General features: G+C 37.0%; 1 protein-coding gene across 1 annotated transcript; it reads left to right on the forward strand.

Annotated features, from left to right (window-relative positions):
- Positions 1-245: 245 nt before the first annotated feature.
- Positions 246-22244, forward strand: LOC102596795 (electron transfer flavoprotein-ubiquinone oxidoreductase, mitochondrial). The gene is made up of 17 exons (XM_006355702.2): positions 246-658; positions 741-817; positions 1748-1854; positions 5482-5563; positions 5636-5744; positions 9672-9718; positions 9821-9895; positions 14842-15027; positions 15163-15255; positions 15627-15729; positions 16860-16984; positions 17279-17328; positions 17435-17501; positions 20740-20819; positions 21389-21517; positions 21601-21667; positions 21941-22244. The coding sequence occupies exons 1-17, from the start codon at positions 313-315 to the stop codon at positions 22022-22024; spliced, it is 1827 nt and encodes a 608-aa protein (XP_006355764.1). The 5' UTR covers positions 246-312; the 3' UTR covers positions 22025-22244.
- Positions 22245-22504: the final 260 nt, after the last annotated feature.

The following is a 22504-nucleotide window of genomic DNA, read 5'->3' on the forward strand; positions in this document are numbered from 1 at the left end:
CAAAAGTCAAAAATATAAATTTAAAACTAATTTTTTCACTTCCGTTAAATGAAGATATGTGAACTCATTTTATAACGGTAGGGATATATGTGAGCCGTTTGTATAATGATAAAGATATATATGAATCATTTTCATAACAAAAGATATATCAGCTCCAAATGATAAAGTTAAGGGTATATCAAACCCTTTTCCCTATTTTAAATGAGATGTATAAATAAAAAATACGACTAGAGTTTGGCCAATTTCATATTCTCAAGTTTTCATAAAAACAAGCAAAAGCATTGAGATCATTGAGCAGTCAACAAAATCATCATGTATAAGTTCATCAGTTCTTCCTCAAAATCCAAATTAATACCCCTTTTATCTAATTCAATTCTGTATAAATCAGCATATTCATCCAATTTGGTCTCAAATTCAAGAAATGAAATTTCTAAATTTTTTCATAAGCCAAAAAATGGAAATGGAAGTTGGGTTTTATGGGGTCAAAGTGGATTTAGGAGTTATAGTAGTGAATCAGATAGAGAAACTATGAATTATGATGTGGTGATTGTTGGAGCTGGACCAGCTGGGCTATCAGCTGCTATTAAGCTCAAACAATTGTGCCAACAAAAAGAAGTTGATTTATCAGTTTGTGTTGTTGAGAAAGGAGCTGAAGTGGGTAGGGTTTCTTTTCTCTTAATAGATATGGCTTGAAATTATTCATTGTTTTGTCCATTCTGATTATTGATTTCATTCTACAGGTGCTCATATCTTGTCAGGAAATGTATTTGAGCCACGGGCACTCGATGAACTCGTTCCCCATTGGAAAGAGGAAGAGGTACTCTTTTACAATATTAAACATTTCTCCCTAATTTCAGATGTTATTAGCAGACGCTTATTGAGGATTTCGAGATGATGGTGCACTATTAGGAAAAAACGGAGCTAAAAAAAATTAGAAATTTCCAATGTGACAAACTTGAAAATTTTGAAAGATTAAAGCTATACATATATATAAAGTGCCATCAATAACCACTCAGAGAGGTGCTATCCAATATTAGAAAGAACAATAAAGCAAGATAGGTATAAGATTCAAATTCCTAACCTTTCTTAGAGAGGTGCACCCAATCATTGCATTATATGATACTTTGAGTGTAATTTCGGGAGGGGAGCGTGGGTTCACATGAACCCAGTGAACCCCTCCTGCATACGCCCCTGGTTATTAGTTTGAAATAATAGGTCTCCCTATACAACTTCAGCTGCATTGTTTAACATAATTCTTACATTTTGGTATTATGTTTCTACCTGGTATACAGATGCTAATTAAATCAGTGATGTATAAAATTGTTTTTCTTTTGTGCTGAATTTGATTCAATATATTTTAATTTCAGTTCTACTTACATTTTCTTCACCTTGTTTTTACATGTCACACTGCTAAGAAAGGAACTTGGCAAGGGTTGGTTGTTTAGGCAGCCATCTACTTGAAAAGGCTCTTTCCGGACATAGATAGTTCATGTGATTATTTATGCATAATAAATTGATTAATTCCGTTTTAAGACTTGTATTCAAACAGTTACTATTCAGAACTGAATGTAGTATTTTAACTTGGGCAAGTCTGAATTGTGATAAAGGGGTCTTTATTTACTTCATTATCAAAAAATAAAGGGGTTTTATTCTGAAAATGAAGTTGGAAATAAGAATTTGGTTTCTGTGGCTTTATTTATATCATGTGTAATACCATCATTTGCTAAAGCTCTTTTTCTGATTGCAGGCTCCCATTGATGTTCCTGTTACTTCTGATAACTTTTGGCTGCTTACGGAAAATCGTGCCTTTTCACTTCCAAGCCCATTTGACAATAAGGGAAACTATGTCTTAAGGTACTTTTGTATCTACTTTGAAAATGGATTCAAGTGAGCATATAATAATATTACTCCTTTGCCTCAAATTGCTAGTCATGGTTTCCTCTATATTTATTGTTATTATTATTATTATTATTATTCCCTTGGAAGAAGTTGTCACATCTTCTTACTGCACAGCTAATGCTCTCCAATACGTAGGATTTGGAAGAAATCAATCAGAAGTCTTATAGGATTCCGATTTACCGGGAATTTAGGCATGGCATTTTATGAGTTCATGTATCAGTCTGTGCTATGTGTCACCACATAGATTTTTAACAACCATTAGGTTATGTTTTAGGTGTGATTTTGTGAATGCGATGCCATGGCCTTGGTGCATTGATACACTCAAAATTATACCTTAAGATGTTGTAACACGGTCATATGCAAATATAGAACCCAAACAAGGTTGGGGTCGAATCCCATAGGGAATAGGGAGAAATACCACATCCAAATACTAGTTTGACAGTCTAATTTCTTTTCTATAAGAGTTGAAAAGAATTTGTTTAACTTAAGACTAAGAATTGCAGTAATTACTTTGAGATGTAAAACTTATGATTAAAGCACTAAGCTTGTATTCCCAGAATGCACCGTTCTTCAGTTTTGATGATATTACGGTTTATTAGGTTCTTAGATATGCACTCAGTCCTTAAACCATCACTCTATCTTTTCAAGAGTTGAATGATTTATCTCAATGTGATGTCCCACAACTATATGAGTTATTTAGATAAGAACGACAGATTATGTCATGTAAATTCAACTTATCAGTAAACAAATCTATTTAACAAGTTAGTGCCTTGAGTTCATGCACGCTTTTTCTACCAAACCTTAATTGCTTTTCCAAGAAAAATTAAGATATTATGGTGCAGGTTTATGTTTGCAACTATTAACCAATAAAAGCAAGAAGAAGGTTGATGTCTTAATTTCCAAAAATCATGCAACACACAAAAACCTATGAACGCTTCACCCTCATTTGGTTCACAACCTCAGTAGAGGATTTAGCTACTGATGTCTGATGATTGAAGATAAACTACAAGAATAATGATTGAATGAATTCGTAAAGCTTACTTTGAATATGAACGATGAAAGAAATAATTCTGTTCTTTGTTCTTCACAAGACTTGTAATCTAGAGAGAGAAAATATTGGAGCTAGACCTCCAAAACTCCAAACTAGAAATTATGCGGAGTTCCCTTACAAAATAACCCTATGAAACTATTTATAATGGTCCATAAATTCGGAATCCTAACAACTTAAAATTGCCTGCCGACATGGATTGCCCTTAAGTTTGTTGTCAATTGCCCATCAGGGTTTATGAATGTTCTTCGTGTATTGAACTACTTAATGTATATTGATCCATGGTCTGTAAGTCCAGCCGTAGGTCCTCCTACAGGCTTGATCTGCTATGCATGTATGGGCCGTGAATGTGACATACATCTCCGTACTTCCCATTGTACATTGACCAATCATGCAAGGTCCTTTTGACACCTTCTCTGATTCTTTCCACGAGTGGATCCACGGCTCATGAGTTGATCTACGACTGTGGAACCCCCTCCTTTTGACATTTGTTTAAATCTTTTCCTCCTTCTAGCCATTCCGACTTCTAAAACCTACAAAACAACATTCTAACACTAAAACTCATAAAAACATATGAAACTTCAATTAAACTACATAGGATGTGCCCTCATTTCAAGGCATATCATGCGTGCAAGGTTGAGATTGTGTTCTATTTTATACTGATATAATTAAAGGACATCAATGTAGCTTGAGCATTGTTATTGATTATCAAGGGCGGAAAATGAAAAAAATACGAACATACACACCCAAAAAGAAAGTTAGAGAGATTAACATAAGTGAAAAAAGGTGGACAAACCAAAAGAAGAGGAGCAAAGACAACAATAAGGTCTTGGTAGTATTGAAGGGGCTCTACTAGTTGGTGAAGGAAAAGTTGGATGTGTTTGCAAATGGTTTAAGTAAAGTTGGTAATTCAATTGGCCACACGTCCCTTCCTATATCCCAGCCTTGGTGGATAAAGTAACCCAATACCTGTGCTAGTGAGAGATAACATGTGTCCCATGGAATTAGTCAAGTTGCACGCAAGCTGGCCCGGACATCACCACCACCAGCAACATACCCATTGTAATTCCACAAAGTGGGGTGTGGATAGGGTAAAGTGTACGCAGACCTTACCTTTATCTTAGAGGTAAAAATGTTGTATTAGATAGACTCTCAACTTAAGGAAAGAAATAGTCCAAAGCAGTATAGAGAGAGAAATAACGGAGATCCAATCCTAAATAGTAGTCATAACAAGATAAAACGATAATTGAAGTACATAAGCAATTGAGAATAACCAAACTTAAAGAAAAAAAAATTACAAGAGTAATACTATGCCTAATTGTACAATTAATACTCAAAGGGCAAGAAACAATGATCTAATCGAAGTACGACTACGACTACACTTAACTATCTAACTGATCTTCTATCCTGATCCGTTTCCTGCATAATCTCCCATCTATGGTCATGTTCTTAGTAAGCTAAAGCTGCATCATGTTCTGTCTAAACTGTGTCCTCCATAACCTCCAATGACCTCCCCCAATATTTCTTCGGCCTACCTCGACCTCTCTTCAAACCATCCATAGCCAACCTCTCACACCTCCGCATTGGGTTATCCATACATCTTCTCTGCACATGCCTGAACCATCTCAACCTCGTTTCCCGCATCTTGCTCTCTATCGGAGCCACTCCTACCTTGTGCCAGATGTGTTCATTCCTAATCTTTTCTCTCCTAGTATTTTTTTTTAAAAAAGATTGGCCACAAAGTCCTTGATCAACTAATTTTCAGATGTATCAGGGACAATTTTGAGATATGGAAATATGTATTGAATGGATTGCTGTGCTTTTGATAATTGAAAAGGAGCAAAGTATGTCGTGGATGAGCATTTCCAACTCAGGATCCGTTTGGACATGAAATGTTTTTTTTTTCAGAAAACCAATTTGACTTGCGTTGTGTCAATTTTTCACTCCAAACTTGAAAAAAAGTTTTCAAGTAATTTTTTTTCTTCACAAAACTTCAATTTTTTTTCAAGTGATTGCATGTCCAAACACAACTTCAACTTCCAAATACCTTTTTTCCATCTTAACTTCAATTACTACTTTTTTTTTTTTTTTTGAAATATCACACAATTCATGTCCAAACATCTGCACTCCTTTGATGTTTTACTAACCATGGAGCTTCAACTTATAGAGAATGATTGCTTGGCCAGAGCATTTTCATATACACATTGTTTGAGTGGGGTAACAGTATTTGGAAGGGTAAGGAATTAGTCCAATGGTTAACATGGTCCGATTTGGCCTTGACTGGTGCTTGATAGGTGTATCCTTATATTTGACATTTGTTACATGAGAAGGGAAGCGAGTTCAGTTTCCTTTGCAAATATGTAAGAGTTAAAGCACTAGATGGGGATCCCCACTTACATACTTTGTGGTCCATACACCCTCCGATATCATCATACAGACAGAAATGTGCCTGGTTTACTTCTTGAATGCACAATTTGCTGATGTAGTTACTACTTTTCCGTGTATGTTAAATCTTTAGAATCATGGTAATGCAGTTTGAGTCAGTTGGTACGTTGGTTGGGGCAGAAAGCTGAAGAGCTAGGAGTTGAAATATACCCAGGTTTTGCTGCTAGTGAGGTATTAGCCTCGCTATTCTGGATTATTTCATTATTTTTTTAGTTTTTCCTTGCTAAGGTAGAAACGTTTCAGATTTTATGCAACGAACACAACGAGGTTACTGGTATTGCTACTAATGATATGGGAGTGGCTAAAGATGGTTCCAGAAAAGAGAACTACCAGCGTGGTGTTGCACTGAAGGGCAAGTTCTGTTACTCAATTTTTTCCTTGTTTATTTTCTGCAAAGAAGTTCTCCAAATTTACATTCTGTCCACAGTTACTGCAGTTTTTTAGATGACTATCAAATGGAAGTTACAACTGTCCCTTTAGTTTAACATTAACTATCCCCAGTAACAATTTTGATCTGTGATTTGACGCTATAATTCAAGTAAATTGAGTATAATTATTAATGTTATTTGTGCCCAAAGATTCTAGAGGGAGTTAATCAAATATCTCAGTACTTACATTACAACACCCCAATTCAGTTTATTTGTTCCAGAAGTTTGTGGTGAGTATTTGTGTGTTATGGAAACTAATTGCCAACAATCCCAACTGGAACATCAGTTCAATTAGTATCAGTTGGAACATGATGCTATTCATATGGAGCTTTATGGGGCAGAAAGGTAACTCAGATGGTAAAAACAACAACAACAACACCATACCCAGTGTAGACCACTAAAGTAGGGTCTGTGGAGGGTAGAATGTACTCAACAACATGTTCCACATCATATGATATCATGCACACATATTATCCATCACTTGGAAGTTGGAACATAATTAAGCATGTATTAAGGTTAAACAAATTAAAGATTTTGTAGGGTGCTATATTCTCCCACTTAGGAACAGTCATCCTCAAATACTTTTGCTTTGGCATAGGTGAGGATATCTTGTTTTCATGCCCTTCTCTACTTTCCTAGTTGACTCTTCATTGCAATGGTTCTTCCATAGCTGGCCGAAACAACCTCTTTTTTGATGAAGTAACATGTTGTATTGCTGGCATCAAGAAGATGCAAAGATTACAAAAAGTGATGTTAGCGCCAAAGAAAAAAAGTTCTATAAGCATCTGGAGCTAACCAAAAGCAAAAGTAGGCTGTTAAGCTAGGCTCACAGAGCCAATGAAATCTACAAAAGAAACAACATCATTTACAGGAGCATAATTACTGCAACTAAAAAGCTGCAGTAGACACCTAGCCTTAAATACTGAGTTAGGAGTTAGAAACACCATCAAAACATCTTCTATTCCTTTCTGTCCACACACTCCAAAAAAATACAACTTGGGATCATTTGCTTGATGTTCTTGACGCCTTTGCTGACTTTCCAAAAGTTTCAACTTTTAACGGCTTCCTTGATACTCTGGGGTTGTGTCCAATTGAGACCAAAAACTGATAGGAACATGTGCCAGAGGTCAGCAGCCACTGGGCAATGCAAGAAAAGACGGTTGATAGATTTCAAGTCAAGCACACATAACATCTATTCACAAGCTACAATTTTCTTCTACATAGATTGGCTTGAGTCATGATGGCCCCTTTTAGTGCTGTCCAAGTTAAACAACTTACCTTTGGGGGTAATTTTGTTCTCCAAATTAACTTCCAGGCCATACATTAATAGCTTCATACCGTGAGCACATCTGGTGATAGCCTGCCTTTACACAGTATGTACCCTCCTTAGAACTGCCCCATCTCCTTCTGTCAGAGCTTTGGCTATCAACTGTACAACTGTTTGATCTTCCCAACAGATCAAATACATCATATAGCTCCCAATCTTCCATATTCCTCCTAAATTGAACATCCCATGTGTTGCCTGATCTGATTTGCTCCACCGTGGAGTTGGGGTTAGTGGCTAATAGAAAAAGAGATGGGTACATGACTTGCAAAGTGGAGTCACCAAGTCAATTATCTTTCCAGAATTTCACCATAGAACCGCTGCCAATCTTGAAGAAAATGTCTTGCTAGAAATAATCCTTTAAGTTTTTAATGTGCTTCCAAGGACCCACTCCATGTGAGGCTCTAGTGCTCCCAGTGCTCCAATTGTCCTGATGGCCATACTTGGTCACAGCTGGACCCTCTTGCCCATAGCTTCATAACCATTTCAGTAGCAGACATTTGTTGTGCTTAGCCAAGTCTCTTATTCCCAGTACGCCCTGCATTTTTTGTTGAATTACAGTAAGGCCATTCCACCAGGGGGAATATGTGGCCTGTTTCCTTCCCAGAGGAAGGATCTTCCCAGTTTGTGAAGTTGTTGAAGGACTTTGCTCGGCATTGGAAAAAGAGACATAACGTAAGTAGGAATACTGTCAAGGACACTGTTGATTAGGGTCACTCTTCCCCCCAATGAAAGATATTGAATTTGCCAAGCAGCCAGTTTTTTTCTCCACTTTTTCAATTACTCTACTCCATACTTCCTCTGACTAGTATTTAGCTCGCAGAGGCAATCCTAGATATATTGTAGGGAACGTGCTAATGCCACAACACATTATGCTAGCTAATTCCTCCGGGTAGGCACCTCATTCACTGGGTATAACATGCTTTTTAGCATATTAATATATGGGCCTGAAATAGATTAAAAAATAAGAAGGGTTCGATTAAAGATAATGCTGCTGCAACTTCTCTGCCCCACAGAATATTAGTGTCTCATCTGCATACAAAAGGTGGGACACTGATACAGAGGCTCCTATGGTGCTAGTGATGCTAAGCCAACAACCTCTTTTGTTCTGAATTTGTGAACTTGCCTATCAAGTATGCCATAGGAACTTTAGTTCTCAAAAAAATAAAAATTGTATGCCATAGGAACTTCTTCATATGATAATTTCTCATCAAGTTCCACAGTCTAAGATCGAACAACACATGAAGGATCACTCCCAGATTTTCATAGGATCGATGCATGGAGGTTTGATTACAACTCTGGTGGCAAGGCAAGTTGATAGGTCATGTTTCAATCCGCTTGAGAATTTCATATGGCCCAATGAACCTCAAATCAAGTTACCATTCTTACCAAACCTCATTACCTTTTTCATCGGTGAAATCTTCAAAAAACACATAGTTGCCAATCATGAACTCGACCTCTTGGTGCCTCTTGTCCAAAATGACAAATAGGACCTTTCACAACTTTCAGCTGTTCTAAGACTCTCTTAATTATGTCTAACTTTCTCCAAGGATTCTTGTACAAGATTTGAGCCAAGAAGTTTGGCTTCCGACTGTTCAAAATATCCAACAGACGATCTATACAGACACCTATTAATAATTCGAATGGCTCCATTTTGATGCTCGCTTTATAGCTATTGTTATAAGCAAGCTCTATTAATCCGGAGATGCTCGTCCTAGTTGCTACCGAAGTCGATGGCACATGCCCGTACATATCCTCAAGTGGTTGAGTAGGTCTTTCAGTTTTCCTGTCGGTCTAATGGTGATAAACGTGCTCAAGTTCACTTGTGTTCCAATATCCGCTTGAAAGGATTATTAAAGAAATTGATCTTTGGCCTAACTCAATCCCAAAAGCTTGCTCATGAGAGGAGGATTGCCCAAGACCATTAAAGAGACTCAGACAACACATCCCTTTAATAACCGATGTGGGACTCAACAGGGATTACCAGAAGAATGTGGTGAACTGAGCACCTCTGTATGATATAATCGACATTGGATTACCAGTCATGCAACCTGATTATTTCCCTGAGATACAATTGTTCATATTGAGCTGTAGTGTCACACAACTCTCTTTCACTGTCCTGTCTCACCTTTTTGGCCTTGGTTAGGATCACATTCCACGCATTACTTGCGTTATATCATGAAACTGTCCAGGCCAAAAATGACCTTCGTGCAATAGCTATACGATGCACAAGTATGGTGTAAATCGCCTGAGAATGATTTTCATATCAAAACACTGAAATCTTCCCACTTTTTGCTACAATACCACTTCAATACATTCCAAATCATTCACACAACACATGCATCTTAATCTCAACAACATTTACAATAACATATGGTATCTTCCACATATGTTATTCATCATTTAACATGTAACTAAGCATATTTTAAGCCCAAACAAACTAAAAATTTTGTGGAACGCTACACCATTTGGCTCATTACCCGTACTTCCTAGTTTACTAACCCCTGTTTTCTGTGATGGTGTGTAGGGCGTGTTACTCTCCTTGCAGAAGGATGTAGAGGATCTTTATCAGAGGTATGCAGAAAGTTTATTCTTTTGTCTTTATCAACTATTTCTATGTCCTATACATCATTTAAAGTTCAGCACCAACTTTGTTGACCCTTGTATTCCTGACAGAAATTAATCAAGAAGTACAACTTGAGAGAGAAAGGGCAGGGGCAACATCAAACCTATGCTTTAGGAATTAAAGAGGTAATTTTCTTCTGATCTCTTTTCTTTACTCCTTTTTGCCTCCTGATGCAAAGAGGCACAAACGTTTATTTAATTACTGATTCATCCTGGAAATCATAAAGCTCACCAACGTGATCTTGGAAGTCTCCTGATCACAACTAAGGGAGGTGGGGATTCGTGGGTATGCAGAAAATGCAAGTTCACCAACTTGCAAACTTACTCCGGAGATAACCTTTACCCTGCAGGCATTACTTCCCTCCTTTTCTTAGGCCTGGTACCTATATTGATTATTTAGCTGCTTAGAAATAAGTCCCATCTAGTGGACGAACATCTAGAAGAAGGAACTAGGAACACCATGACTTTGGTGAATTGTCGACTAAAACATTTCCAATCACTTTTTCTTCTAACAAGTTAATCTCTTTATTTGTTGTTGGTGTTTTTTTTAAAACGGGGCAGCAAAAAAATGATTGAAATATCTCTCAATGGATTGAAATGACTTTCAATAGCTTTCAATAACTTTATTAAGCATTGAGAGGCTTTAAATAGCCAACATAAAAAACATAATCTACATAATTTGAAATTTAAAACAACCTAAAATATCTCAGCAATTCAAACAACCTAACTAATAGCCCCCAAGGCCTAGCTCGAGTGGCAAAAGGTGGAGGATTTGTGGCTTGGGTCACAGGTTCAAGCTCCACACCATGCAAAGCGAACCCGGTATTTAAGTGGAGAAGGGTAGAGGGGCGGGCCCATTATCCACTGAGTTTAGAAGGTTGTGATTGGTCCAAAGGGCGAGTCGTAGACAGATTTCTCGATTATCAAAAAAAATTCAAAATTCAAATTCATCTTAAACACCATGTTACTTAGACTCTTATTGGGCAACAAAATCAGGTGGTTGCTCCATATATACCTCATGTTCGAGATCTCCTTGAAGAAAAGCATTTCTAATATCTAATTGGTAGAGAGGCCAATGATGAACCATAGCCATGGATAAAATAGACGGACTGAAGCAATCTTGGTCACAGGAGAGAAAGTATCACCATAGTCGAGACCAAAAATCTATGTATAACCCTTGGCCACTAGTCGAGCTTTTAGGCGATTAATCTGTTCATTGAGGCCTACCTCACTGTATATACCCACCGACAACCAAGTGTAGATTTATCTGGAGGTAGAAGAAAAAGCTCCCAAGTACCACTAGAGTTTAAGGCAGACATCTCTTCAATCATAGTTTGTTGCCAACCTAGATGAGAAAGAGCTTCACCTGTAGTCTTGGGAATAGACTAAGATGATAGTGATTATACAAAGGCAGAATGGATCAGTGACAAACAGTGATAACTCAAACAAGTATAGCTAGGATGAGGGTTATGAGTAGAGCAATTACCTTTTCAAGTGGCGATGGAAGGACTTTGTGTAGACAAGTCCTCATCAGGCAAGGATTCTGGCGGAGGGCGTGAATCATTTGGGCGCAAACGAAGATGATAGGTTAATAGTGGTGGAGGTGGATATAAGGAAGATAAGAGTCGTAGGAGATGATGTGGAAGGATAAACTATGGCGGGATCTCCAAAAGATAGAACTGGTAGAACCACATAAATGTATAATTGTTCAACAGAATAGGATGTAAAAGTAGGTCTGACCTTCAAAAAAAGTAACATCAGCTGACATAAGGTATTATTGGAGGTCAGGTGAGAAGCATCAATATCCCTTCTATACCCTTGAATAACCGAGAAAGACACATTTAAGAGCACGGGGACCAAATTTGTCTTTTCCTAGAGTGAGTATATGGACAAAGCATGTGCTCCCAAGACTCATGGTGGAAGAGAGAATAAGGTTGACTTTGGAAACAAAATAGAGTGCGTTACCTGATTATGAATAGCAGAGGAAGGCATACGGTTAATCAGATAACAAGAATCGCAATGGAACATTTGCTTGATGAGAAGAGTGTGTGTAGTCTCAACAATATGCCTATATTTTCTCTCTGCAATCTCATTTTGTTGTGCAGTGTAAGGACATGATGTCTGATGAAGAATTCCATGGGAAGACATAAATTGTTTAAATTGAGATGATAAATATTCATGTGCATTATCACTACGAAAAATGCGAATAGAAATACCAAACTAGATTTTTATTTTAGCACAAAAAGTTTGAAAATTTTCTAGGATATTATTAAGGATCTCATCGAAAACTTACAGCAGCTTGAAATCCTTTTGTTTAATCTTGCTTAGAAATATGAAAAATATATTTATTTTTCATATTTTATTGCCTTCGAATGGAAAATAATTCAGAACGATCTTTCATTAAGAACATCCAAGTGCACCTTGAGTAATCATCAATGAAAGTAGGGATAAGGCACAAGTACCCCCTAAATCGAAATCCCAGAGACGCACCTTAACTAAACTAAGGTCCTATTACCCCCTCAAACCCATTTTTTTTGTAATTTTGTAGGCATCCAAACATCTCCCACGTGCCTCAACTACGTGGAGTCACAGAGTGGGCCATGTAAGCCAAAAGGTGTATAAAATTACAACAAAAATGAGTTGGGGGGGGGGGGAAGGACCTTAGTTTAGTTAAGGTGTGTCTCAGGGATATCGGTCATAGTCTAGGGGTTACTTGTGCCTTATCCCATGAAAGTAACAAAATACTTAAAACCCAATATAGAACTGACTCTACTAGGACCCAAATATCAATATGAACTTAATGAAAACGAGACGTTTGCACGATTATTAGAACTATGTGGAAAAGTAGCTCGGGTGTGCTTCCCAAATTGACATGACTCACAATCTAACTGAGACAATTTGGACAAGCTAGGTACCATCTTTTGAAATTTGGATAAACTAGGGTGTCCCAATCGTTTGTGGATTAAATTTGGGGAGTTTGAGATTCAACAAGTTGTAGTGGATATGTGAGAATTGAGATAATAAAGTCCATCTGACTCATGCCCTTCGCCAATCATCCTTCTCGTACTGAGGCCCTGTATGGCAAAGAAGTCACTAAAAAGTGAGATGAAACAATTTAAATCCCTAGCCAAAAGACTTATTGACAAGAGGCTAAAGGGACAACCAGGGACAAAAAGAACATTATTTAGAGTCAAAGAAGGTAAGAGATTGGCTTGATAGACTCCGGCTGCCATGGTCTGAGAACCATTAGCTAATGTAATAATGGGAAGGGACTGAGAGGAAGTAATATTAGACAATAAAGATTTGTTACCAGCAATGTGGTCAGAAGCACCTGAGTTCATAACCCTAGGGCCAAATGTGGTGGACTATGAGAGACAAGCAACAGGATTGACATGATTACTAACTTGGGCAATGGTAGCTATTGATGAAGAGGTCTGCTTACTCGCCTTATACTGAAGAAAGTCATTGTATTCTACCTCAGACAAAGAGAACAATTGATTGGTAGGATTGTCAGTGTATTCAGTTTTAGCAACATGAACATTCTTTGGTTTACCATGTAGAGAGTAGCACACATCACGGGTATACCGTAATTTGTTACAATAACCACATATTGGTTGTCGTTTCCCATGCCGATTTCCGGTCTGAAATGCAGTCTGAGATGCTATGACAGAAGAATCCGCAGGTGGTACTGGATGACTAGACGACATAGGTGGTGCATCTAGTCGTAACAATCGAGCAAACAGGTCATCCACAACTGGAACAGTAGAGCTAGCCAAAATTTGATCCCACACTGAATCAAGATCAGATGGAAGTCCAGCAAGTGTAACGACTAGAAACATCTTCTGACAGTGCTCTAATTGCTTTTCAACACTTTGAGTAGCGGGCATTCACTCATTAAATTCTTCCATAACCGCCTGAACCTGTCCAAGATAAGTTGACATATCCGAGTCCTGCTTTTTAAGGTCAGTCAACCGAGAAATCACATTATAAAAGCGGGATATGTCATTTGTGTATAGCCCACGAGCCTTTTCCCAAACAAAGAAGCAAGTTTGGAATGGTTGAAACAATGGCATCAACTTTGAATCAATAAATTTCCATAACAAACTACACAATTGAGCATCAATCTTCTCCAATTCGCCCCTATCTTTTTCAGTAATATCCTTTGCCCATGTAACCAAGTGATCCTGAATACCTTGTTCCTTGCACCATAATTGAACAGATGAGGACCAAGATAAATAGTTTGCACTATTTGTCAAAGGTTCTGTGGTGATGCCATGGTTTGGGTTGGTGGAACTCACAGATTAGTGCTAAACATATCGGATCCGAGAGACATGAAAAACAGATCTATTAGTGTTAAAAAATAAAGTAAATTCTGGGGAAAAACCTGAAGAACAGAGCTAGAAAGCTGGAAAACTGTTTGCTGTCTTGCCGGAAAAAGTTACAGGAAAAAAAACTGCCAGAAAAGTGGATGTAAAACACCACAAGCTGCGAGGATTCCGATCGTAATGGTGGTACTGGTATATGCACAATACCCCTGGAGAGTGTCAGAGTCGCAGAACACTGGAGGTTTTGCTGGGAAAAAAAATTCTCAGCAATTTTGTTCTCTTATTATTCTTGTTTTCTCACTAAAGAAAGCTTTGATACCATGTGAGAAGACGAGTTTGAGAGAGAACTCAGCTTGATTATTCCCACAAGTTATTGGGGTTTAAATAGCTAAGTATACATGTCCTAAAAAGGAAAGGAAATCAATACCTAATCAATATCAAATCAAGCTAGAGTAAATCTAGGAGTAAAACAAGATACCTACTATATTTACGCATATGCTATAGAATATTCCTAGGACTAACATAAACCATGTTGAAGTGTGTGTCCATTTCATCTAAAAACTTAAGTTGTTAGAGAGAGCACACGGTTATTTACTTAATTATATTCTAAATAGGTTGTTCATCTAGGTTCTCAAAAACTTATAAAGAGGAGTATTTTAAAATATACATCACTCTTCACCTGAAACTTTAAATGTACTATGATCTTATATCAACTTAAGTGGATTCCTGAACTTGTTTCTATTTCAGGTCTGGGAGATTGATGGAGACAAACATCAGCCTGGTTATGTGCTTCACACACTTGGTTGGCCTCTGGACCAGAAGACCTATGGAGGTTCCTTCTTGTATCATATGAAGGACAGACAAGTCGCTGTCGGCCTTGTGGTTGCTCTAGATTATCAGAACCCTTTCTTGAATCCATACGAGGAATATCAGGTAAACATGAAGATGCTATTGTTTGTATAGAGTTCTTTTACTGTTCTCTTTGGTACTCGCTCAAAGAATAAGCAATTTCAAGATTCCTTTTGTTTTAAGCATCTAGTTACTTACTCTACATATCCTAAATCTCAGAGGTTTAAACGTCATCCTGCTATTAGGCCACTTCTTGAGGGTGGAACTGTTCTCCAATATGGTGCTCGGTCTTTAAATGAAGGAGGTTTTCAGGTGTGATGGATAATACTTTTTCTTATTATTTTATGGAGTTCACATCTTGCTTGTCATATTTATAGCATTTCCTCAGCTTCAATAATGTGTTTCTAAAGAGCTGGTGCATTAGGGACTTTGCCATATAGTAATATCTGCATCTGTGATGTGGCTTATAAGGATTAGTCATGCCTTTTTTCCAAACTCCAATATGTTTAGTAGATTTCTCCTTTCAGTAAAGAAATTTGTGAATATCAGTTCAATATGAGAACACGTCTGATAAATTGAATGTACTTTAGCTCTCTTCACATACTTATTTTGACATACTCGAGGCATGCTTTTTAAAACTTATTCTTGGTCATACAAATACAAATGATTTGGTTAAATTCCAGTCTATTCCATATCCAGTTTTCCCTGGTGGAGCAATTATAGGATGCTCAGCTGGCTTCTTAAATGTGCCGAAGATTAAGGGCACTCATACAGCTATGAAATCAGGTACTACCTATTGTTCTTGTACTTAGTCTGACCTGGCAAATCAAAATAATAGCTTCATAGCTTACTAATTGAAAGTTTAAGTTACTTTACTGAAGACTCCACGATGTTCAGTTAATTTTAAATTGTTGCCCTGCAGATGGATAGTTTAAGCTATTCAAGTGCAAAATTCATAACGAACATTGTATTGAAAAATTAAGTAGTTAAATCATCATTGGAATATAATACCCCAAGTTTGCATTACAAAACTTATTCCGAAAGAAAATTGTTATGTCTCGTATGACTCAATATTCAAAGGTTCACATAGATAACGTTTGAGCAACTTTCATAAAACACACTAGTATAGGTGCTGATTACTCAACACATTGATAGTTTCAGTAATTACATATCTTGTCCAAGTTACATCTAGATACGTTATATTTGCCTCTAGATACACTGTTTCTAGCGAACGTATCTCGCTTCTCTCGTCCGTCTACTTCTCTATATCTGTGTTTCACAATGTATCTGTATTTCACAATGTATCTGAGTTTCAAAATTTCATGTATCTGTGTATTCAAAATCAATTTCATCCAGTGTATCCGATATCAATTTCGTTAGTATATCCGGTATCAAGTATCTAGTGTATCCATGCATAGATACATGTTTCTGGGATCAAAGATACATCCCAGGTGCATGTAACTGATAGAAAATATTCATAATGTATTTGTATTTCACAATTTATCTGAGTTTCACAATTTCATGTATATGTGTATCCAAAATCAATTTCATGTATCTGTGTATCGAAAATCAATTTCATCTAGTATCTGTGCATAGATACATGTCCAAATAGGCTAAGGTCATTCTTCTGGACAGAACTTATGTCCAAATAGGCTAAGGTCATTCTTCTGGATGGAACTTTTGTAATGTTTACTTGATTGAAGACTACATATTAACGAGTATTTGATTCTCCAACATTGTCAGTCATGCTTTAGCCTAAAGGGCTTCACGACTTCATAACTACTGATGCATCTAAAGACTCTTTATCGTAAAATAGGGGCATACGACAATATAAGTATGGGACTTTTCTGACTTTTATTCTGCTTATACTCAAGAAAATGAATGATGCTCCTGTTGGCTTAAAAAATCTGACACAGGAATGCTAGCGGCAGAATCTGCATTCAGCATGCTCCAAGAAGGCTTGAAGATGGAAAATTATTGGGACAATTTACGAAGTTCATGGATATGGGAAGAACTATATACTGCAAGGAACTATCGCCCTGTGAGTGTTGTGTTTCGAAAACCTTTTAGGAGCATATTTGTTAGGTTAACTAATCATGACATTGCATCTTCTCGATATTATTGACATATCTTTGGAGCATAGTGCACAATATTTTGCTGGAGAGGAAGCACCTCTATGCTCTTCCTTATATAGGGAGACAAATGGCTCTGATGACCAACATTTTGTTGCCTCTTATAGATTGAAGCAGCTACTATTTTTTCATTAGATTAGCTACAGGATGCCCGTTAATATTCTCGTTTTAAACTTCTATCCTTATTAATTTCTCTTTTGCAGGCATTTGAATATGGGCTGTATCCTGGTTTGGCTTTAAGTGCTGTAGAGCAGTAAGATTTCACGTGTTGCTTAGTCAAATTGTCTTTTCAACTCTCATTTTTTTTCCAAACCAGTTTCTTAAGCTGTATGACTAATGGATAAGCTTAAATTTGGCAGTTACATACTCAAGGGAAGATCTCCAGTCACTCTTAATCATGGGAAACCTGATCATGAAGCAACAAGGGTAAGACACCTTTTTTTTTTAATCATAAGAGTTCATGGATGTAATCTAATACCAGATGCTTTATTTTTGGCACACCCTAATGCTCGGGTGGGCGTGATTGGCACCAGGCCCTCACTACCTGCCAAGCAAACCTTGGTTCTTTCTGTTGTGATTATTCTAATCAGTGTATTAACTGAAAAGATATGGCATAATTCAACCAATAACTGAATAACTGATTCTATATTAAGTACGATGTTAAACAGAGGTGGAGCTAGGATTTGAACCTTATGGGTTCTGGATTCTAGGAAACGGCCTTGGCTGCTAGTAACTGGGTTTTGAATTTACGTTTTGTACATCTTTAGTAGTTCCTTTAGCACATATACTGGGTTTCGATCAAAACTACTGAGTTCTTCTATTAAAACTACTGAGTTCTTCTGCTGGCAAATAATTAGCACCCGTAAGCTTGACGTAGCTAAATGTTGCGGATGCGGATAAGTCAATTAATTAATTATTTAATTATATTTTTAAGTAGATTTATTCATTAGTTAATTATATTTTCGTAGCTCTCTTTATTATTCTAGAATAGGATTTATGTTTCATACCTTCATAAGGATTAAGTAAAGCTATAGTTATTAGCTTGGAATAGGATTTAGGTTTCTTACTTTCATAAAAATTAGACTTCTTACATCAATAAGACTCTTATTTAAAGGGGTTTTTAACGAATAAATCATTGAGTCATATTTCAGCAAAAAGCAAGAGATCAGATTGAACTCTAAGGTTTCAGTCTCCCTTTAAAGAGCTGAAAAGATCGGAGTTCTCTCTTCCATTGAACTCTAGGTTTCAGCCTCCCTTTCATGAGCTGAATTTATATATCTCGTACATGAATCGATCCTTCTCTAGAGACCATAACACTAATCCTGGTCTTTGTGGCTCTCATGGTTGGGTAGGTTGGCTACTTCTCCCAAAATGAATGTGATCACACCAGTAACTGAGTTTGAGTAAAGCATACAATCAATGCACATAACAATAACAAGTTAACATGGTCACACAAACAAGGTTATGATTACTATAAACACAAATTATCTGAGTTCTGGACCAAGTAGTACGCAAGTCGCACAAGGCAATAGGTATAGCATGATTTATTGTTTTTAAGCAATTTATCAAATGCATTGAGGGCATAATCATATCAACTAGTAAGTTAGGAAATTACAGCTTTAGCTTCTCCCGGCACTTCCTTCAAGCAATACGAATCACAAACTCACAATCTACCGATAACTGAGTTCAACTTACATTAATGCATACCTAAATATTTCAACTTTATTTTCTTTAACTTAGGAACATTAGCTTAAGTTCTCTAATTTGTGAGTTCTCTACCAATTTGTTGGAACTAAGTTTACCCACCATCTAATCCAATGGGTTGGAACCATGGTTAGTGATGTTCCCAATCACATATTCAACACCTAATGATAAAAATCGGGTTACTTGAATAAAGACAGGAAAATATGTGGAAGAAAAATAAGAAGATTAAAAATTAGAGTAGCGGAAGGTTAAGAAAATTCAAGAAAATATTTTGAATTACCACCTTTACTCAACCGTGATTAACAATCATAATCTAACTAGTGAATGTAATAGAACCTTGAAAATTCTCAATTGGATGTTTCTAATCAAGGTTTACCATGTTTTAAAAAAAAAATGTACATCCATGTAAGACTATGTTTAATAAAGTGAAATAATCTTTAAAATGTCCATAACACTCTCCTTTTGCTTACCTGAAGTGTCTAGGTCAAAGCCCTTCTCAGAAGATCTCAAAAAAGTTCCAAAATAATGAGTTTTTTTCCCACCAAAACCCCCTGTTGTATATACAGATAGGCCTTATGTCATAACGATGTGTTGCATGGATCTATCTTGGGAAGACTGGGGACCTTCCCTATGATGCATGCCACAGTGTGGGAGTGCTGAAATTATTCTGTCAAGTACCACCCGATGGTCATGCGGCGCATGGCCTCTGCATTTCCTGGGACAACATTTTTTCTCCCTATTTTTTGTTCTTTTGTCCATTCCTACCACTCCAACTAAGTCCCAAACCATATCGTACATCCATTAATATGTCCCTAACACACAGTTATCCCCAAGTAAGTCCCAAACACTTCGGCCTCGCATTAACTACTACCATTAAACCCTTAAATTAGTCCAAGCTAGTTCTAGAGTATTACGAGGCTTTACAATTTCCCTGGGTAAAGCATAGATATTATGTATGCTCTGGTTGTGGACTTGGAAGGACATCTAAAAGCGGTTATCCTTCACAAACCTTAAAAAAATTATCTATACAAGTTGGTATGTTATGTGAGTTCCAAGAAATTTACAAAAGCATAAAAACATTCAGTTCAAGTCAAATTTATTTTCCCCTTAAAGAGCCCTCCTGCTGCATTCTTTCAGAATGTCTCCAGATTGGATGCTGTAATTCAGACCATGCTGGCATGCTCCTTAATTGTACTTATTTTAGCTTTCCAGCAGATTCTGCATGGCTTCAGGCATTACTCTGAAGGACTTTTATCATCGCTCATCAGCAATATGAAATTCAGATGTTGTTTTCCATTTCTTTTGGGAAACACTCCATAGTGATTTGTTCTTTTTAAGTCACTGGATCACCGATGTAGCTTAGAGGTGTTGCTCACTTTTATTTTCTTATTGTGGAAGAAGTGCGCTCTCGTTGACCTGTCGTTGATCTCTATGATATATGAAATTGAATGGTACTGGCCTATGAATGTTCATGGTGAAGATAGAAACCGAAGCAGATTGGTCAATGCTACAGAGAGGACTCATTTGCTAATGGGGAATTGGAATATTGACTCACTTTCCTGTTCATACAGCACAGGAATTTTTTTGTTGTTTAGATGGAAAAATGAAAAGTAGGAGAGAAATCATTATACCACATTTTGTTATCCCCAGGTCTGGTTTCTTGTGGTTGCAAATCAAAGTACGTTGATTTATTGATTGGCATCTTTCGAGAAACAAAAATATACTGATGTTTATTCTCTTCAAAACTAAAAGAGACTATGTTTCCCATTTATCAAATGAACCATAAACTGTAGGATCTTGCATACCAAGCTGACTCAACTTTTCCGTGTTTATTTGTATCACAATATACAGCTGAGTTTAAGAGTGCTCTTTTTAGAGAAGTTGGCTATGTTCTTAAATTGCTGAGTATAGCTCACAGATCAACTATGGTAATTACATGAATTTGGTCCTTTATTTGCAGGAAGCACAATTGTTCTCACCGATTGAGTACCCAAAGCCAGATGGTGTTGTATCTTTTGATGTACCGACCTCTCTGTACAGGTAGACGGTCTGTTTGTCACAAACATCTTCTGATTCTTTAATTGGTCTGTAAGTGATTAATTTGTTTGTTCTACCTCAAGTTATATTATAGCTATATTTCCACTATAAGAAAACAAATTTTATGGCAAGTAAAATAGAATAGTTTGGTCAAAGGCAATGCAATACGATTAAATGTGTTTATCTGTTGATGCACAGTTTCACCTAAAATCTTTTTTTTGAATGGAATGGCGAAGCGGTAATTGTGATCTCTCAAATGAACAACGAATTTCTTGAGAGCCAATCGGGAATTATTTATCCAACTGAATTCTTATTTAAGTTTTGTCATCATGTAAGAACTCTAGACCATGGTCTGTGAATCCTGGTTAAGTTTCCTTTTTAATAGAGGTTGCCATCACGGTTGAACATATCACATCACTGTGCCAAATAAAAGTACTTAAATATGTGAGGTAAAACCCGTTGTGTTGAGGAAGGACTAAAAGATCTTTCCTTTTTAACCCCACCTCGAGTGGTCAGATCTTCTTTCATAACAGAACTGCTGATTTTCCTCTCTAATTTCCTCCTTCTTGTAGGAGCAACACAAATCATGATCATGACCAACCATCTCATCTTCATCTGAAAGATCCTACTGTTCCAGAAAATGTCAACTTGCCCAAGTATGCTGGACCTGAGGCACGATATTGTCCTGCACGAGTTTATGAGTAATATTCTCATCTGGAAAATAATTTTTCATTTCCTTCTCATGTGCTACACATTTGTTCAATTTCCCTCTTCAAAATGATAGGTACATACCGGATGAGACCGGTGACTTAAAGTTGCAGATCAATGCTCAGAACTGTTTGCACTGCAAGGTAATTCTGTTTTGTGTCCCTGGTTCAATCTTGAGTTAAAAGCTGTTGTATCTTTAAGCCAGCCATGAAAAGTGTGTCAAATACCTGTGTAGCTCTAAGCTGCAATAATCCATAAAAGATATTGTGCATCCGGCAAGCTGCTATGGGTCTTGCCGATAATCCTTTGGCAATTCAACGAGTCTATGGTTCACTTGCTTAGTTTATAATCATATGCAACTTGATGATGTTTCATATTGACATCCAGAAAACAGTAAAAAATTGTGTTTCTTTCAGGCCTGCAGTATTAAAGATCCGAAACAGAATATCGAATGGACAGTCCCAGAAGGTGGAGGCGGCCCTGGTTACACAATCATGTAGATGACCTTCAGCCCTCATGAACTGCTAAAAATGGATTCTCCCCAACCCTGTGAACAGAAAAGTTTTAAAATGCAGCTCTTTGCGCTCATACTTCATCTTGGATCCTAAACGTTGCTTGATTGTAAATATATTCGAGAATGAGGAAGTTAAAAAGGGATAGGTTCAGATATATACAATAAAATAATTAGTTTACAATAAATATAGTCATGTTTTTGTATCACTCCCCGAGCTTACACCCTGGACGTGACCGACAGTTGAGAATCATTGTTGATCCCCGAGCGAACTCTTGACCTGGCTGGCTACTTAGCGGAAGACTAACTCAAGCAGATTTAAGCTTAAAGATGGAATTTAAATTTAAAAGTCTCAAAATTTCCAAAACTCAAACTATCTCAAAATAGTATATTCAAAATTGTCTAAAAATACTTTGAAAACAATAATAGTTTGTCAAAATAGTTCAAAGGTAATACCGAAAGAAACTCA

Source organism: Solanum tuberosum, unplaced genomic scaffold (assembly GCF_000226075.1).
Source record: "Solanum tuberosum cultivar DM 1-3 516 R44 unplaced genomic scaffold, SolTub_3.0 scf00205, whole genome shotgun sequence".
Classification (NCBI taxonomy): Eukaryota; Viridiplantae; Streptophyta; class Magnoliopsida; order Solanales; family Solanaceae; genus Solanum; species Solanum tuberosum.